Source organism: Rhinopithecus roxellana, chromosome 2, assembly GCF_007565055.1.
Source record: "Rhinopithecus roxellana isolate Shanxi Qingling chromosome 2, ASM756505v1, whole genome shotgun sequence".
In the NCBI taxonomy this organism is placed as follows: Eukaryota; Metazoa; Chordata; class Mammalia; order Primates; family Cercopithecidae; genus Rhinopithecus; species Rhinopithecus roxellana.
The window spans coordinates 89,380,200-89,400,002 of NC_044550.1; the positions used below are offsets into that span (position 1 = coordinate 89,380,200).

The window sequence follows — 19,803 nt, forward strand, 5'->3', positions numbered from 1 at the left end:
TGGGAATTCACCACAGATAAGGCAAAGGTGCTATGTCTGTGTTCACTCATGCAGAGTTCTCAGGAGGAATGAGCTTTCAGTAGTACATCAACTGAAATCACTTTACTGTAAAAATAAAGTCTTAAGTTGAGTATCTTTTTCTTAAAACATTTAGAATAAGTTGATTTGAAAATTTAGGAAAATAAATACACTTTTTAGGTGAAAAAAAGTGTTTAACCTAAGCAAGTTGTGAAGAGAATTACATGTACATGCATTTTATACTTCTTTGGGACATTTCTGTAGTTTGCCACTGAGACATTTCCCATCCCTACTGGAATATTCTCAAAGTTCACCTGAGGATGATTTAAAATAACCTAACAGAAAACTCACCCATGCTAATAATTCTCCTTTTCTTACATCATTAATTTGAAAATATTATGTTAGAATTTTCCAGAAAAATCTATGACTGAAACTTAAGAATTTGCATGCTTTCTTGTCATTCTATGTAAATTATTAAAGATAGTTCATTTTCTCCAAGGTGTACTTTTTGTAATTGTTTTTAATTTTTATTTATCTGGAAGTTTGGCTTATGTTCCCAATTCATATTACTTAAATCTCTGAGGTTGTCCTCATTGATTTTTTTTTTTTCTTTCTTTCTAGTTTTGGCAAGCGTTCTGCAGGAAGTTTTAGGCGTGGCTGTGAATGCATTGTTTTAGAGCCTTCTGAAATGATTGTGGTAAGAGTATTTCTTGTGAGGACTATTTTTCTCCTGAAAAATTGCATGAAATAAAGGCATTTTTACAAACTGCTTATAATATTAGATTTTTGTTGAATAGAAAATATTGCATATTTTCTATAACATTAGATATATTTATTTCACAACTTTTTATTATGAATTTGAGTTCATAATCATAATATTTCATTATTTACAGGATTCAATTAAATGCAAAAAAATTTTTAAAACTACAAGTAGCTAAGTGTTTTGTTTTTGTACTTTGTAATTCAGTCTATAATAATGCCATTTAATTGAAATTTGGGGAGAATCTCTTGATTGCAGGATTTTAGCTCTCCAAGTTTTGGTTGGTTTGAGTGACTTACTTTAAATGAATCACTAGGTTTGCTGGTGTGAGAACAATTTTGGAATCTAAACGTGCCTCCACTCTGAGCGTTTGTGAGGAATAACCAAATGGAACTTTGTTCACTGTTAATTCATTCATCAGAGTTTCTAAGATGTTTTAAATGAGGAATTATTTTTTAAACAACACTATTTTTAAAAACACAAGATAATCACTTGAATTCTTTCAAGTAATTAAAAGGAAATTTGGGGACTATTATGCTGGTTAAACACTCTGTTGACATCTTTTCTCTCTTTTTAATGGAATTTTGTGACTTAAAAATTTATAAAGAAAGATTATACATGGAACATATTAGTAAAATAGATATTAGCAACCTTGAAGCTTAAAAACCAAACCTGTCATACTTTTTTCTTACTGTATAAGAATGATTTTAAGATAGGATAATATGTACCCTTTAAAAAAATTAGTCACAGAAATAAGATGAGGTGGAAGGGGAGTTTCCCAGTGTAGACATTCAGTCGATATTCTTTCTGTCCCCATCCACCATCCTAGCTGGGAAGGAAGATCTTGTAAAGTAAATGATAACCAAATAAAGATGACGATGGAAACTTTATTCACGTTTAGTAAAGTATTTGATAAAGAATTCTAGGTCTCTTTTCAGAGAAGATGTAGGGTTTTTCCCTATGATGTAGGAGAGGAATTCCGTCAGAAATGAGAACTTCCTCATCAAAGCTAGCAAACTTTTTGTAAAATTTACTGAAATATTTGGTAAAGTTTTACAAAATGTACTCAAGTGAGAAAGTAGCATAGTTATGGTAAGGATTTAGGGTTGGGAAGAATGTGGGCAGCTATATAGCACTTTCCAACAGTAGATAGTCTAGATATTTCCTTGAGATTTTGCCCTCTGTTACTACCACTTTGAGTTTTCTCTGAAGGATTTTTAGTCTTTAAAATTGAGTATTTTATACTTGCTGGTACTACATGAACTACTAGGTTTGCTGGTGTGAGAACAGTTACATAACCTAAACATGCCTCTATTATGAGCAGTCACATGAGGAATAACCTAATGTAACTTTTATTCCCTGTTCATTCATCAGCATTTCTAATTTTTTTTTTTTTTTTTTTTTTTTTTTTTTTTTGAGACAGAGTCTCGCCCTGTTGCCCAATTTGGAGTGCAATGGCGTGATCTCAGCTCACTGCAACTTCCACCTCCTGAGTTCAAGCAATTCTCCTGCCTAAGCCTCCCTAGTAGCTGGAATTACAGGCACGTGCACCACACCCAGCTAATTTTTTGTATCTTTAGTAGAGATGGGGTTTCACCATGTTGGCCAGGCTGGTCTTGAACTCCTGACCTCATGATCCACCCGTCTCAGCCTCCCAAAGTGCTGGGATTACAGGCGTGAGCAACTGTGTCTGGCCTAAAATGATTTTAAATGAGGAATTACTTTTAAACAACACTATTTATTAAAAAAAGAAACTGAAGTCACAGAATGAAAGTAGAAGGAGAAACCCTTGCATAACCTACTGAAGCCATTCTGTTAGCAGTGTTTGAGTCATTTGGAGGTTTTTACAGATTTCCATCAGTTTTTTTTTTTTGTTTTTGTTTTTTCCACGTTGCTTAAGACAGTGTGGCAGTTGCTTCCATAATGTGTGGTAATGTATCCTGTGAGATCTTTCACTAATAAATCAGTACAAAGACTGCTGAAAATATCCTTCCCTTTGAAACTACAGGAAATTCAAGAGTTACCCATATTGTCCTAAGTGGAACTGAAAATGCCTCCTCATAAAAGAAATGTTACTTAAAACCAATTAGTTCCAGAGAAGTTCAGAGACACTTGAAGTTTGTCTAGATAGTTTGTCTGCAGATGTTCTTTGCAAGATGATTGAATATGGGTTATCTGTAAGTTTCTTTCTGTATCTGATATTAATAGGAAATGTTGCATTTGGAGAAATGAAATTTTGGGGGGTTTTATTTCAGGTGGACTATATGGATGAAAATGAAGAATATTTTCAGCGTCAAGCTTCCCATAGACAGTCTCGGAGGAGATTTAGAAAAATCAACCAGAAGGGTGAAAGACAAACAATTATTGACACTGTGGATCCTTATCCCATGGGCAAACCTCCTTTGCCTAGAGGCTATCACACGGTAAGTTATACGAGTGTAATCATTTTATTTATTTCTAGTTTTTTGTTGGGGTTTTGTGAAAAGATGTTTAAATTTTCAATTTTTGACAAATCTTTTCAATGATATATATACACACACACATTAAATATACTTAAATATTTATTTTTAATTGTTATATTAATAAATATAAAATAAATATATATTATGTAAACTTATATTTATTAAAGAAATAGTAGATTTTTCTGGAAGCAAACATGATATGATTAGTTTTTAAAAGACATTGAAATAAGATGTCAACAGACTTTGCTAGCTCCTTTATTTCTTAAGTTGTTCTCTGAAGATCAGCTTTGTGATAAGCCCATATAATTGTAATTGGAGTATTTTAAGTTGTTTTACTTTAATCTAACATTTTAGCCCCCTCCTGTGCACTCCACCCTTCACTCCCAACCCAAATGGCTGCTATCTATTTAAAAGTAGATATGTAAAAATTGCATTATTTTTCATAGTTTTTTATACCTTTGTGAGAATATCTGAGATTTATTTTTTAATGCAATGAAGTAAGAATAATTTGAAATAATGCTTTTTAAAATCTCAATGTGAAGATGCCCTGAAATATTTCTAATAGGTTCAAAGATCCTCTTAAAGGCAGGCAGGCATAACCCAGTTGATTGTCATTTATTTCATAAATATTGATAGATAAACTGCTTTTTATGTTTGAGGAAACCAAGACACAGATAATGAGTGCTTTGTTTAAGATCTCAATAAAGTCACTTTAAAACCTTATTTTTCTTATTCCTTTGTTTTTTCAAGAGCAAAGTAGCTTAGATTCCTGGATAGGTCATAATAATGTGAAAGATCGTTTATGCATGTAATACCATTAAATGAGTGGTTATTTTATGTATAATTAATTTTAAAGTAAAAATAGATAATTAACAACTGTTTTACATTCCCCAGTTGTTTACAGTTTTCTTTCTTTTCTGCAAATAAGTATAAATACAAAATGCATGGGAAAATGTATATAGACTTAAAATTATTTACTCAACTTTTAATAAGTTTAAGTGATATATCTTAAACCCACACTTCATATATTCTATTTCTCAGAGAGCTCTTTTTATTTAAATATTTAATGTGGTTTTGACCACTAGCAATCTGACTACTCCTCTTGCTACCCATGAAGTATTTTAGTTTAACATGAATTTCATAGTTGAATCATTGCATTGAGCTCATTTGGAAAGGACTGCTTTTTGCTCATCACAAAGACATCTTTGTCTGTTGCAGAGACTTAGTATTAAAAAAAACCATGAAAGGTTTTTTGTTACCATTGTCCATAAAAGAAGGTAATGCTTTTGGGGTTGATGTAGCATTATGGAAGAAGGAAATATGTATTAAAAATAGTTACACATATTAATAGTACAACACAGATAATATTTTAGCCTAATTTTTTTCTGCTTTGGAATTGTTTTTCCAGTTTAGTTTTCAAACTAAAATAGTCAGTGGGAGTATGGATTATTTAAAATGTAGTGCTAAAGTTGGTTTGTTTGTTCTTACATTTGTCACACTTTAGTTGGGTGGGCCGTTTGATAACTGTCACCCCCACCCCCACTGTGATTCCCCTTTTATGGAAAACTTCATTCAATTTCCTTACACTGCTCCCTTTTCATTATTTGTTTTAAAAAATATATTTCTTTTATTGTTACAAGATTTTTTTTTTTTTTTTTTTTTAGTGGATTTTTAAGAATGTCTTACCTAGCCAGCAGATACTTTTAGGGAAAATTCAATACTAGGATGAAAAATTTGGCTTGATTACTAATGGATCTTATACTGGTTTACTAATGTGTGACATGTGGCATTAATTTTACTAAATGAGTTAAGATTGGCAACAACATGGTCATAAGGATTGCATCCTTTTTGGGATGTAAAAATGACATAATTATATTTATTTATTTTACATACATAATTTTAATGTAGGAAGATTGCAAAATTTTGTTTTGTATATATGATACCACATAGTAAAAAGAATTAAATAGAAATTGTTCTTTATTACCCCTACATCATATTTACTTATTTTTAACAGAAATAGTTCTCTTTGAAAGAAATTGGCTAGTAGGGAAGGACTGAGGGTGAAAAGTTTATTTAAAAGAATTGCATGATCAACTTCACAGGTGATTTAAAGTGATTGCAAGTGCATTTCAAGTGCATGGCTAAAGAACATGGGAAGCATTATACATATAGCTGATTCTGTATGATCATTCTTAACTTAATTTTAACATTATCTTCATTTTGGCAGATGTAATATAGCATGTCTGATAATGTTCATCTTTTCCTTTCCTCCTTTATGGCACTCATTTCATTTTGGCTCAAAGGAATGCACTAAATCTCAGGTATTGTAATTTGTGTGTGGTCTCCTGACACTAACCTAAGTTTATGTGTGAATTTGCACTGTTACTAATGAATTTATAATATTGATATGTTTTGCTTGGTCTTGTCCTTCTGTATTTTGCCCTAATTTACTTTGAAATTATCAGTGGTTTGGGTGGTTGAATAGGCTGCTTGATCTATACAGACCTGGGGATGGATTGTCCATGTTGAAGAAAGAATTCAAGTGCAAGCTACGTATTTTTAAAAATGAATGGAGCACTTAAAAAAATGAGTGGAACACTATTCTTCACTAACCTGCTTTGCAAATAAAAAAATGAAGAGAGAAAGGCAGGCAGACATAAAGGATTTTTTTTCCTTTTTATGTGAAAGCTTATGGGAAATTCATTAGAAATTTACATTTTAAATACTATAGATGAAAACTTTAAAGTTCAGGAATCCCAATGGGAGAACATTTTGGGAGGCCACTGGTAAAATTTCAGTCAGATTTTTTTTAAAAAGCTTAGTTAGAAAGGAAACAAAGTTTAAAATCTCTTTGTATTTTCTTATTTGCACTTTGTTTTTAACAAGGTTTCTTGCTTTTATTTCATTCTACATTTTAATTGAGGTCTGTAATAATCTCCTTGGTCACTTCTTTCATGCCAGTACATGACTAAGTACTATACTAAGTACTAAAGTACATGACTAAGTACTGTACTAAGTACTAAAATCTATGATTTTCAGTGTGAGTTCTTTGAAGATCTAGATTACATTTGGGGTTATCAGGGAATTTTGAGTCAAGGAAGAAAAACTGATTTATTCCTGAAAACTAATTGGTTAAGTAACTAGTAGCATTTTATGCTTGTGTTTTATCATTGCACAGGGAAAAGATCATGAATAATTTATTCACTTTGGGGAAATCTATCATCTATATATCTTTGGCTATTAGAGTAACTTTGCCTAAAAGTATGAATTTTATGTATAAATTTTCAAATTAAAATGAGACAGTTCCTTTATGTTCTATACAAGAGAGTATGTATTAGAATGCCACAGATGTCATGATTGCTGTATTGGTTTTTGGAAGCACTACTAATTTTTAAATGATGTGATAAATCTAAAACATTTTTATATAATTTTAAAATTTTAAGTTAAAATAATTTTTAAATTGTACACAGTTTTATGTACATCAGTGTTTTGAGCTTCTCTCTGAAAAGAGTACACTTATATATAACATAATATTTTAAAAGATAAATCAATATGTACTTGATCTTCCTCTTTTTTTAAGCATAAATTGCCAGTCTAATTCCTACTTAGAACTTGGAATTGAATTTAAAATATGCACTGAGTTATGATGTATACTTTAATGTACACTTTTTAAAATTAGATGTTTCACAATAGTTTAAAATGGATTATAATTATTTTCTTCAGAAACATGAATACTCATAGTCCATGTAGTGTGTTTTCAGGACATTTTTCAAGACAAGTGTATGAGATTTGCAGAGAGAATAGCATTTTAAAATGCAGTGAGAAAGGAAGATTGGAGATGGCTTTCATTAGCATTTTCTTACATTTTGATGAGTAGAGATTGAGGCTGTATTTAAAATTGCTAAAAAAATAAGATTTAGCATGACTTTTCAGTCTTAGAGTGAGTAGTTATAGAGGCAGGTAATAAGGTTCCTGGCAGAGGCTGGAAGATTTGGGGTCCATCACTAAAGAGACTATCTGGGGACTTTGGATGGTAAAGTTTACCTTGTCTCCGGGTTCAGAATAGGGCAGGAGAAGAAAAGCTATGTTTGTTTTACCCATGGTTTCAAGCCTTCTCTGTATTGATCAGTAATTTATTCTAGAAGTTTGTGTGGGTAGGAAAATCTGAATTCCATATTAAAAGTGGAGAGGAGAGGAAGGACCATTTTAACTTGTACCTTATTGGAGTGACGTGGGAAGCTGGCACATTCCTCTTCCATCATCTTCTATCCCTCCCCTGATTTTAATAAGGAAAAAATGCAGCTCTTCCATTTTTCCAGTTTGGAAAGAGGAAAACTATACAGAGAAATATTAGACTAAAGATTGAAGAAAACTTGTCCAAACTGTAAAGGTTATGTGTCCCAACTGACATTTCATAATTTCCATCCTTCCTAGGCTGGTGGCAATATTAAAATGCTCTCCATGCTTTAAAGTTCTGGTTGACCCCATACTCCCACTCCTACTTACCCAAAAATATGGCTCCACTTTATACAAATCTGAATCAGGAGAATTTGAACACAGTGTAAATAAAACATATTTATAAAGTTTCAGTCAGTGCAAAAATTTTAAAATGATGAAAATTCATTGGTTGTGTAAAAGGGTATCTCCCACACATTTTATTAGTAGTCCTTTTCTACAATGTGAATATACACTCCAGAGTACTGTTTCATAAAGGTACACTGAATTTTCCAGTAGATGAGGCTTAATGTTCTTAGAGAGAATGTGCAAAAGTAATGGAAAATACTACATAAGATTAAATTAATATAATGTAAGTTGAATGCCATATAATATTAAACTTCATGGAAATAATTTTTGTTGTAGTCAGTGATAATATAATATTTTTAAAATGTGGCAGCAATGTAATAAGATTGATTCATATATGAGGCTTATGAAAATCAGTCCCATTTTAAAACTAAGGTTATTAGTTTTAAATATATATTATTTAAAACCATATAGTATTTAAATATATATTATTCATATTAATATATAATATGTATAATAATATAAGACAAATTTTGTTTCTTACAATGGGTGTATAAGATATAACCATTCCTAGAATATATCTTAAATATCTCTGAAGTCAGTATTTCTCTTGAGATAGAGTTAAGTTGATTTCTCCTTCAGTTAAAGATTCCTTGGTAGTTTTGGTTAGTTTCAAAAATCATTTAGCTATTGAAACAAATGAAAACATTACAGCATTTAGTTTCCGTGATCGTGTACATTTATTTGACATTTAGGCTTTTTGACTTGAGTTATGTTCTTAAATAAGAAGTAGGCAATATTTTTACTCATGTCATGTATTTACCTTGTCATTTATTATTTATTAGGTGTGACTCAGTATTTGCTACTTAAAATAAGAGGATATGTTTTGGGTAATGTATCAATGACTTGTATAGCTAGTAAAGTTCCTAGAATATTTAAGGACTTCAGATTTTACCTTCAGTTTATATGATATCACACCTGGCTATAATTTATATGATGATATTTAAAAATCTGTTTATGTACATATATATGAAATTATGCAAATACAGAAGAAATTTCTTAGTTATCTTAACATTTTTTGTCCTTTTAAAACATAAATTTATCAAGCATTTGTTTGCTTAATTGGACCTGAAGACTTGTCTTCAATATTATTATCAGTGTCTCTGTGAATTATAATGGGATGGAGTTTCAGGAAATTTGTGTATTTTATTTCTTGTATCATAGAGAGAATAGCTCAATATTTTCATTTATATATTTTTGGTCATTTAACACATATTCATTGAGTGCCCACCATGTTTCAGGTCTGTCCCAGGCTCTAGAGATATAAAAGTCTGCAACACAGGAGAATCTGCGCCCCTTTTGCCCTTATAGCCTCACAGGGAATACAGATAAATAAATGGTACGCACCCAGGGCCCTTACAGGAGTCAGGGATGATTTCATGAACCACCTCAATGTCTTGGCTCAAAGAAAGCTGTTTTGTACAGAAAGAATCTTATTTGCTCAAAGACTTAGAGGTTGAGTGGTCATAGGGTTTTTGAAAGCCATGTTGGAAGCTGAACTTTTTCATGACCGTAAGGAAGAACAAAGAGACTGAAGCAGAGGTGTGACATCCTGAGATTTACATTTAAATAAACTACTCTGGCTCCGAGATGGAACAGATTTTGGGGATAGGGATGGTAAGGTGGGACCACAGGACCTGGTTAAGTAATGGAAATGGAAGTGGTGGCTAGAACATGGCAACTGGAGTAAGAATGAAAGGTGAGGGATTTAGGTGGTGTTTGGGGGGAAGAAAGTAGAAATAATTTATGTTTCAAAATAAAACTTTAGCTCTAATTCATTAATTTCTGATGATTTGCTTTGTGGGCAGTACTTTCTATTCCAATAGTGTTTAATGACCATACTGTATATGAATATAAATACGTGAGTGAGAGTTTGAGGTAGATTAGTTTCAAGCAGATTACTCTTTAATCCAGGAAAGCTAACTAGAAATGTGAAAACTGAATTAGGTAATAAAGAATGGAAAAGAGGATGTGGAGAGAGTGTTAGAGAGTGATATACATACAAATAAAAACCCCCACAAATTTTACTAAAATTTATTGTTTGGATGCCTGATGCTTTATGTTTTCATCAGACGAGTCTTTGGAGAGTGGTGTCAAAAGTATCCTTTGCTTTTCACGCCCATTATCAGCAGATTTACTAGTTCCTCTGTACCCTAGATTATGTTGCATTTTAACATCCTACAGAAAGCTCCCTGTGGAAAAGTCTCTGAACAATAGGTGGATGTAACAATACTGTGCTGTATGCTGCAATTTCTGGCAAAATGCAGCATGTTAAAGCTGCTGTAGTGGTCTCAACCTCCTTGCTTTGGGGGCACTAATTCTCTTTCTTGTAGTTATAATCAGGTATTTATGTTGATTTAATTTATATGGATTGGGAAATTGTACTATAGCGTATGTACAGAAATTGAAATGTAAATCAGGAAATAGTTAGAAAATAAAATGATTTCTCATGCTATTAACAGCATGCATTGTAAATTCATGCAAGGCAGTTGAGAATGATATGCAGTGTGCTGTTTACCCAAGTTTCAGCTTCTGTTGAAGGATGTCTATTTTTATATATTACATCATCTCTGCTACAGAACTCCCGTGTCCACTGGGATTTACTGTTCTTTCATTCCATTTTGAAAGAAAGCTTGTATTGATGTCATAATTGGACCCATCTTTTGGTTGCATTTGGAAATTGAAAGTAATAAGGGTGTTGTGTAGCAAGTCATGCAATATTTCAAGCGATTTATTTGTCAAAAAGATCACTGTCACTTTGTCTTGCCTCTCCTTGTGAATACCGGTGGCTGTCTGTGCTTGTACATGTTTTAAATATAGTTGGCTAAAATTTAGCTTTTAATTGCAACAATGAAGATGCTTTTCATCTTCGACTGTTTCATTTCTTACCATGTGATTTTTTTTTGTCATGAGATTTTGCAGAGCTACATGCTGATTTAAAAAGTCTCTGTTTTTTTTTTTTTTTTTTTTTTTTGGAAAAATCTACTTTGATATTCAGACCTATTTCCTGCCAGTGCTGAATTGATCTTTTTTCAGTTATCTGTTGTAAGTTGTCTGTTTTCACTGTTTGAAATATCAGGTGATTAGAAATACTATCTTTTGGTTTTGAATGCAGTGTTAAAACATTGTTAGCCTGAAATGCCTCTCTGTTAGCTGGAAGATACTATTGACCTCTGGACAAAACTCTAGCATTTTATGGAATATATAGATGTTAGGTTTTAAATCACTTGTGAAACAAAATATTTTAATTATTTGTATTAAGATAATAATGCTATACATATTTATCTATATAAAATTTCCCCCTTATTTTCTCTGAAAAATTTAGTCATTTAGTCAGTATTATCAATACTATTTTAATAGTAAACTTTTTTTTTAACTGATCAGGGACAAACCTCCGCTTCTTTTGTCCAATAACAGCTTCTTTGAGATATAATTCACGTGCCATAAAATTCACCTATTTAAAATACATAAGTTAATTGTTTTTTTTTTTGGTTAAAGAAACCCAAATACCATTAATGTTACCATCTTAACATTTTTATGATACAGCTCAGTAGGGTTAAGTATATTAGTAGTAAACTTTGGACTGACTGAGCATATCCATTTCACAGATGTACTGCCTACCATCCTTTGTGAAAATTAAAATTACTCGTATTGGAAAATATCAAGGCAAAAAAGTAAAATAAAATTACACATAGGCTAAAAAATACTTTTAAAGATATTTTTGGAAAAAGTAATTGTAGAATCTATTTTTAAAACATTACTAAATAATTGTGTTATAGCAATTTCTTATGGACTCAGTAAATGATCAGATATCCTCTCCCATCCCCTTAAATCTTCCTTTCTTTTAAGTGGAAGACAGAAGACAACATATATGGTGCAGTGTATACTGCTCGGGAGATGGGTGCACCAGGGTCTCACAAATCACCGCTAAAGAACTTACTCATGTAACCAGATACCACCTGTACCCCAATAACCTATGGAAAAGTAAAAATAATAATAATTAAGTGGAAGACAGGTGGTAGTTGGATGTAATATGACATTTGGAATAGCTGACCTAGGGGAGAAATGGTATGGCAGTAGAGTGGACCAAACTTGTAATATGAATTGCTGATTTAGATAAATAGTGGAGTAATTACAAAGGGAAATATTTGAGGATGACAAAAAAAATACTGAGGCTGTTTTGATTTTTACTCAGATGTCTCTGAGAATAGCAATGGTAACCTGTCATCTATGGTTTCGATACAGTGCAGAAGGCATTTGAGGGTGTTAGAAAATAAAGTTAAAACCTCAAAACAAGTCGTGACATTTCCCTTTCACCGATTATTAGCACACTTCTTTTTGTTTGTTTGTTTGTTTGTTTTGGAGACAGGGTCTCTTGCTCTGTCACCCAAGCTGGAGTGCAGTGGCGTGATCTCGGCTCACAGCAACCTCCGCTTTTCAAACTTAAAAGATCCTCCCACCTCAGCCTCCCTAATAGCTGAGAATACTACAGGCGTGAGCCAGCACGCTTGGCTCATTTATGTCTTTTTTTTTTTGTAGAGACAGGGTTTCGCCATGTTGACCAGGCTGGGTTGAGCTCCTGAGCTCAAGAGATCTGCCTGCCTTGGCCTCCCAAAGTATTAGGATTATAGGCGCCTGGCCCTGTATTTCTTTATACAAAAATTTATTTATTTATTATTTATTTATTTATTTATTTATTTATTTATTTATTTTTTTGTGTGTGTGTTGAGACGGAGTCTCGCTCTGTCGCCCAGGCTGGAGTGCAGTGGCCAGATCTCAGCTCACTGCAAGCTCCGCCTCCCGGGTTTACGCCATTCTCCTGCCTCAGCCTCCCGAGTAGCTGGGACTACAGGCGCCCGCCACCTCGCCCGGCTAGTTTTTTGTATTTTTAGTAGAGACGGGGTTTCACCGTGTTAGCCAGTATGGTCTCGATCTCCTGACCTCGTGATCCGCCCGTCTCGGCCTCCCAAAGTGCTGGGATTACAGGCTTGAGCCACCGCGCCCGGCCTATACAAAAATTTAAACTGAACCTTTAAAAAATGTTTGAATCATCAGGACTTTTGGAACACCTAGGAAAGTTTTTAGAAAAGGATCATTTTGCCATTTGTTAATTTATGAAATAAGCATATCCCTAACCAACTGGGATGTAGAGAATATTTGGGCATCATTGATATTCTTGATGTCCTTTACAATGGGCATTTTTGAGGAGCACTTAACAGCTCAGTTTAGAAATTACTCTTTAGTATAAACTTTTACCTGACTTTTAGTATTAACTTTGGTTAGACTAAAAGAGCAGCCAGCTATTCTGCAAGCAGATTAAGTTGTCAGTCAGAGGGTTCTGCTCTGAAGTGGGTGTAAACAGGAAATCTAAGGACAGTTGATAACTCTGCATTCTTTCACATCAGCTAAGAGAGGCTGATTGTTTTCTTGTTGCAGCAGTTTTCAAACAGTTCAACCTCTGGACTCCTTTAAACTTCTAAAAAAAAGTTTTTGGCTCTAATGAGTTTTTGTTTATCTCTTATTATTTACCACATCAGAAATGAAACAGAATTTTGAATATGTATCCATTGATTAATTTAAAAATAGTAATAAACCCATTACACATTAATATGAGGGTTTCTAAGGGGAAATATTTTATAAAACAAAAATTTTTAAGGAGAATGATAGTGTTTTATACTTTAGCAAATACGTTTAATATTGGTCTAATAGACAGTTGGATTCTCATATCTGTATTCAATCTGTTGTGATACGCTGCTCTGGTTGAAGTATGTAAAGTATATGAAGAAAATCTGACCTCACATGCATAGGTAGTTGGAAGAGGGAAGAGTATTTTAACAGCTTTCAAAAATAATTGTGGATGTTCTTTGAAAGACTACACCAAAATTTGACCAGTAGTGGTTTCTTAACTGCATGAAGAATTTAAAACCATAGTTAGTGTAACTTGCCTTATTCTCTTTTATTAAAACCCATTGGTCTTACTTGCACATGAAAGGATCTTTTTACTTATGCATACTTTTGTAACGTTATGCATTGGTCACTAGGTTAAACAGTCTTCTGAATTTTGGCACATTATACAATATAAAGAAAAGTCACATTTGTTAATATCACCACAGATCTCATCAAGAAAATGCCTTAATTATTAAGAAGCTGTCAAACTGTGTTAGATATGTTTTTCAAAATTATTTTAGTTGAAACTTCAAATTTTATCATTAGCAAAGTACTATCAGCTGTTTTTCTTCAAATGACAAGCTCATTTTGTTCATTTTTAGAAAACACCTGCCAGATACCCAAGTCCGAATAACCATAGTTTTTTTTTTTTTTATTTGTTCTTTCAAATGAAAATGTTTTTCTGTGAAAAAAGGGGCCAGTTCACTCACGACTCAAATAATTGCACATCTTTTCCTTGAGACAACCATTGTACATTGTAACAAAAGTGCTTTATGCAGACTTCTCACTTCATCATACAGAATATTAAAAGGATGTGTACTAATGGGTGGAGATTTAATGCAATTAATTATTACTGCTTTATCAAGGACACTTTAAAGTAATACTGCATTTTCTTTTTTTGCCACTGTGAGTGGTGGTAAAGAATATGAGTACCATATTGGTAATGACAGCAGTTACACAGTAGTAGTGATACCAGTGTCTTGATATATGCTAAGACATCAGTCAGGTTTTACCCATGTTTGCTTTTGCACAGCAGCACAGTGAAAAAAGCAAGCAACATTTTAGTGTCAGAATGAAAACATAGTTTGACTTTATGAACTCCTTAAGAACCTTGGGGATCCTCAGGGGTCCTGAGACCATACTTTGTGAACTAGTCTCTTATAGCTTTGATTCACTGGTTCTTCAGATTTTATTTGCATAGTATAATAGAGTTCCGCAAATAAACAGAACCAGTGGAGTGTTAAGGGAAGGAGACGTTAAGGAATTGGCATATGCTATTGTGGAAGCTGACAAGTCCAAAATCTGTACCTAATACGGCATGACTTTTTTTTTTTTTTTTTTCCTTTTGAGATGGAGTCTCACTCTATCACCCAGGCGGGAGTGCGGTGGCACAATCTTCACTCACTGCAACCCCCACCTTCTGGGTTCAGGTGATTTTCCCACCTCTGTGTCCCAAGTAGCTGGAACTATAGGCGTGTGCCACTATGCCTGTCTAATTTTTAGTAGAGACAGGGTTTCACCATGTTGGCCAGGCTGGTCTTGAACTCCTGACCCCAGGTGATCTGCCCACTTTGGCCTCCCAAAGTGCTGGGATCACAGGCATGAGCCACCATGTCCCACCAGCATGACTCTTTAAATAGTCATATGCTGCATAGTGATGTTTTTGTCAATGAAGGACCACATACACAACAGTGGTCCTAGAATATTATAGTACAGTATTTTTACTGTTAGCTTTTCTGTGTTTAGGTATTTTACATATGGAAAAACTTACCATTGTATTACAGTTGCATACAGGATTCAGTACAGTGACGTGCTGTACAGGTTTGTCACCTAGGAGGAATAGGCTATCCCATAGAGCCTAGCTAGGTGTGTAGTAGGCAACATCTTCTAGGTTTGTGTAAGTACACTCCCATGATGTTTGTACAAAGACAAAATTGCCCAGTGACGCTTTTCTCGGAATGTATTCCCCGTCATTCTGTCGTTATGACGTGTGACCGTTTTTAAAACTTCTTTCTTCTCAAAACTCCCCTTACTTTATTTCTAGAATTCTTCTCTCTCTTTTGCTGTATTTTGAATATATAGTGGTTTTTGTTTTTGTTTTTGTTTTACTGGTGCCTTTGTGCTGCCTTCATTCTTTTTCTATCTCCTTGTTCTTATATTAAGACGTAAGTGGCCAGTTTCCCTTGTTATCACAAAGTGTGATTGGCAACTCATGACTGTGCTCTGACATTCAGAATTCTTTCAGTAATCAGCTACTATAAAGCAAAATAATTGTCTGAGGGAATAGAGCTGCCTTTGGAAAGGCACTGGAAATGTTGTGTCAACTCCTCAAATCTGAAATGGTGGGTCTCGCTTGGTGAAAACTGAAATGGCCAGATGAATATTCTACGTGATAAGGGGTCACCATAGGTTCATGCATTGTTTCTGGGTAGAGAAAATTTTTTTCAATAGTCTCATTTTCTTCCATACTGTGTTTTTACTTTTATTGTAAATACCATGTTTTGTAGTAGTTGATTGGATTATTAATATCTTGTTAGTTTTGTTTTTAATCTTAAAAGTTCACTGAGTTTAGTGATACATACTTTTAAATTTTGGTCGAACAGATTTTAAGTTTGCTTTCTGTCTTGGAAAAAATATTTACTTGCTGTAAAACATAAACCATCCAGAAAACAGGTTTTTTATACATTTGCTCTAAGACAGTCTTTTAGTAAGCATTTCATAGATGGTCAGTATATTTTGTTTATGTCTAGTACACTGTTGAACTGACCAAACATGATTTCTGAAGTTCATCTCTGATTTCTTTTTTTAGTTTAATTTTATTTAAAGTTCCAGGATACACGTGCAGGATATACAGGTTTGTTACATAGGTAAACGTGTAACATGGTGGTTTGCCACACGTAGCAACCCATCACCTAGGTATTAAGCCCAGTGTATTAGCTTTATGTATCCTGATGTTCTCCCCTGCTGTGGCCCCCCCAGGCCATAGTGTCTGTTGTTCCCCTCCCTTGCACTGCCACTTAAAAGTGAGAAAATGCAGTTTTTGGTTTTCTGTTCCTTTTTTAGTTTGCTGAGGATAATGGCTTCCAGCTCCATCCATGTCTCTGCAAAGGACATGATCTTGTTCCTTTTTATGGCTGCAGAGTATTCCATGGTGTGTATGTATCACATTTTCTTTATGCAGTCTATCTGGGTATTTGGGTTGATTCCATGTTTTTGCTGTTGTGAGTAGTGCTGCAATGAACATATGTGTGTGTGTATCTTTATAATAAGATGATTTCTATTCCTTCGGGTATATACCCAGTAATGGGATTGCTGGGTCAAATGGTATTTCTGCCTCTAGGTCTTTGAGGAATCGCCACACTGTCTTCTACAATTATTGAACTAATTTATACTCCCACCAACAATGTAAAAGTATTTCTTTTTCTCTGCAACTTCGCCAGCATCTGTTGTTTCTTGACTTTTTAATAACAGCCATCCTGATTGGTGTAAGATGGTATCTCATGGTTTTGATTTGAATATCTCTAATGATCAATGATGTTTGAGTATTTTTCATTTTTGTTGGCTGCATGAATGTCTTTTGAGAAGTGTCTGTTCATGTTCTTTGCCCACTTTTTAATAGAATTGTCTGGTTTTTTCTTGTAAATGTTTTTTGTTTCTTGTAGACTCTGGATATTAGACCTTTGTCAGGTGGATAGATTGTAAAAATTTCCTCCCATTCTGTAGGTTGTCTGTTCACTCTGATGATAGTTTCTTTTGCTGTGCAGAGGCCTTTTAGTTTAATTAGATCCCATTTGTCAGTTTTTGCTTTTGTTGCAATGCTTTTGGTGTTTGTGTGTGTGTGTGAAGTCTTTGCTCGTGCCTATGTCCTGAATGGCATTGTCTAGATTTTCTTCTAGGATTGTTAATAGTTTTGGGTTTTACATTTATGTTAGTCAGTTTCACACTGCTGATAAAGACATACCTGACACTGGGCAATTTACAAAAGAAAGATATTTAATTGGACTCAGTTCCACGTGGCTAGGGAAGCCTCACAATCATAGTGGAAGGCAGGGAGGAGCAAGTCACATCTTATGTGGATGGCAGCAGGCAAAGAGAGGGCTTGTGCAGAGAAACTCCCATTTTTAAAACCATCAAATCTCATGAGACCCATTCACTATCATGAGAACCGCCCCATGATTTAATCACCTCCCACCAAGTCCCTCTCACAACACTTGGGAATTACGGGAACTATAAAATGAGATTTGGTTGGGGATGCAGAGCCATATCATATCAACATTTAAGTATTTCATCTATCTTGAGTTAATTTTTGTAAAAGGTGTAAGAAAGGAGCAATTTCAGTTTTCTGCATGTGGCTAGCTAGTTCTCCCAGCACCATTTATTAAATAGGGAATGTTTTCCTCATTGCTTTTTTATGTCAGGTTTGTTGAAGATCAGATGGTTGTAGATGTGCAATCTTATTTCTGAGTTCTCTATTCTGTTTTGTTGGTCTATGTGTCTGGTTTTGTAACAGTACCATGCTGTTTTGCTTACTGTAGACTTGTAGTATAGTTGGAAATCGGGTAGCATGATGCCTCCAGCTTTGTTCTTTTTCCTTAGTATTGTCTTGGCTATATGGGCTCTTTCATGCCTGATTTCTTGTTTCTTGTCCTATTCCATTTAAAGTCTTGGGGGTCAGTTGTAGAATTAATGAGTGAATGCCTTCCTTTATTAATAATGTGAAATGCTACTTTATGACACACATAGGTGATGTAATCTTCCATGAACATGAACTATCTGGCCAGCTGTTAGCAATTCTAACAATGATGATCTGATATTTACAATTAAATATTCTAGTATTATCTTTGGTTTTTAAATATCAAAATGGTAGTAACTGATAATTTCAAAGTATAACTAAAATATGAATAGTAAAATGCTCTCCATGCCTTTTTAGAGCTGCTACGGAGAGGGAGAAATTAGTGTGTGTTTTGGGCTTTGTTTGCTTATTCATTTATTTATAAAAAGGAATATCGAATGTTGTTATGTTAAACTCATGGCTGTATTGGTAGGCTGACTTTTTTTTCAAGAAAATATTTTAGAAATTTTTGTGTCATTTAAAATATTTTCTATATTGAGATGGTCTTCTATATTTATTTATTTTCCAGGCAAGTTTATTTGGAAGCATTTCCTGTCTGGAATGTATTTGATTACATCAAAAGGGCAGGCACAATTCTATTTCTGGTAGTAAAGTCCATTGGTTAATGCGTCCGTTTATAATCACTGTCGCTTTCTTTTAGAAAGACTGTTGAACCATTTTGAAAACTTGCATATTTTGATATTTCCAGATACTAGATTTTTTAAAAATAAAAATGTATTTGTTAAACATTAAATTTCTGAAGACTCAATAGGTCTTTGAAAGCAGATAGTGTCTTTATGCCATTGTGTATGTCCTTCACACAACAGATAATATATAGGTCTCAGCAATACCGTGGTTACGTCATGTTGATATCTTTGGATCTAACTTGCAAAATTAGCATTATTTAGTATTTCTAGGAGTGGCATTATAGATCTTCCTGCTTTAACAGGTCTGTACAGGGATATCAGCACAAGGATCTTAGTCCCAGACAACTGTACAACATTAATTAATGGGTTGGCCGAGGCTTGAATGCAGCTGACTTTTTAGAATATTTTAGAGAGAATAAAATTGACACTTACTGAAAGTTTATGATACACCAGTCTGCTAGATGTTTACTCATGTTTTGTCGATGAAACTAGCCCACAGTTCTGTATTTCCCTGTCAGTAGATAAGCATGCACTGGCCAAAGAGGTTAAGTAACATGTTCAATACTCATGGTCACTCAGGTAGTAAATGTTAGACATAGAGCCAAACATAGGTCTTTCCCATTCCCAATCTATGAAATTACTCATTTTAAAAAATGAATTTAACATATGTTGCTTTTTATGTTATTTAAACTTAAAATACAGCCCAAAGGAGATATATATCAAATAATTTAACTACTTTAGAAGTATACCATTTAAGTGCCTTTTGAAGAAAGAGACTGGGGCATAGAATGTCCAATGCCCAATATCCAGAAATGATGACTGAGCTATATTTACAGCAGTTAGGGACTTTGGTTGATGAATCAGTCTTTTTGTTACAAGTTAAGTGTTTTTCCTTTTCTGACCATGTATCATTAATGAAGCACAGCTATCTTTTTTTCTTTTTAACCTTTCTAGCTTCATTCCAATAGGATACATTTTTACTAGTAAGTAGCACCATTTCATAACAAAGGGATGACCATGGCTGGGCGCGGTGGCTCACGCCTGTAATCCCAGCAC

General features: G+C 33.8%; 1 protein-coding gene across 1 annotated transcript in view; it reads left to right on the plus strand.

Annotated features, from left to right (window-relative positions):
* The window catches only part of RAPGEF2 (Rap guanine nucleotide exchange factor 2), a 269,038-nt gene that overhangs the window by 146,830 nt on the left and 102,405 nt on the right, over positions 1–19,803 (plus strand). The window contains 3 exon segments of the mRNA XM_010383053.2: positions 640–715; positions 3,034–3,201; positions 5,544–5,561. Of these exon segments, the coding sequence (XP_010381355.2) occupies positions 640–715; positions 3,034–3,201; positions 5,544–5,561 (262 nt within the window).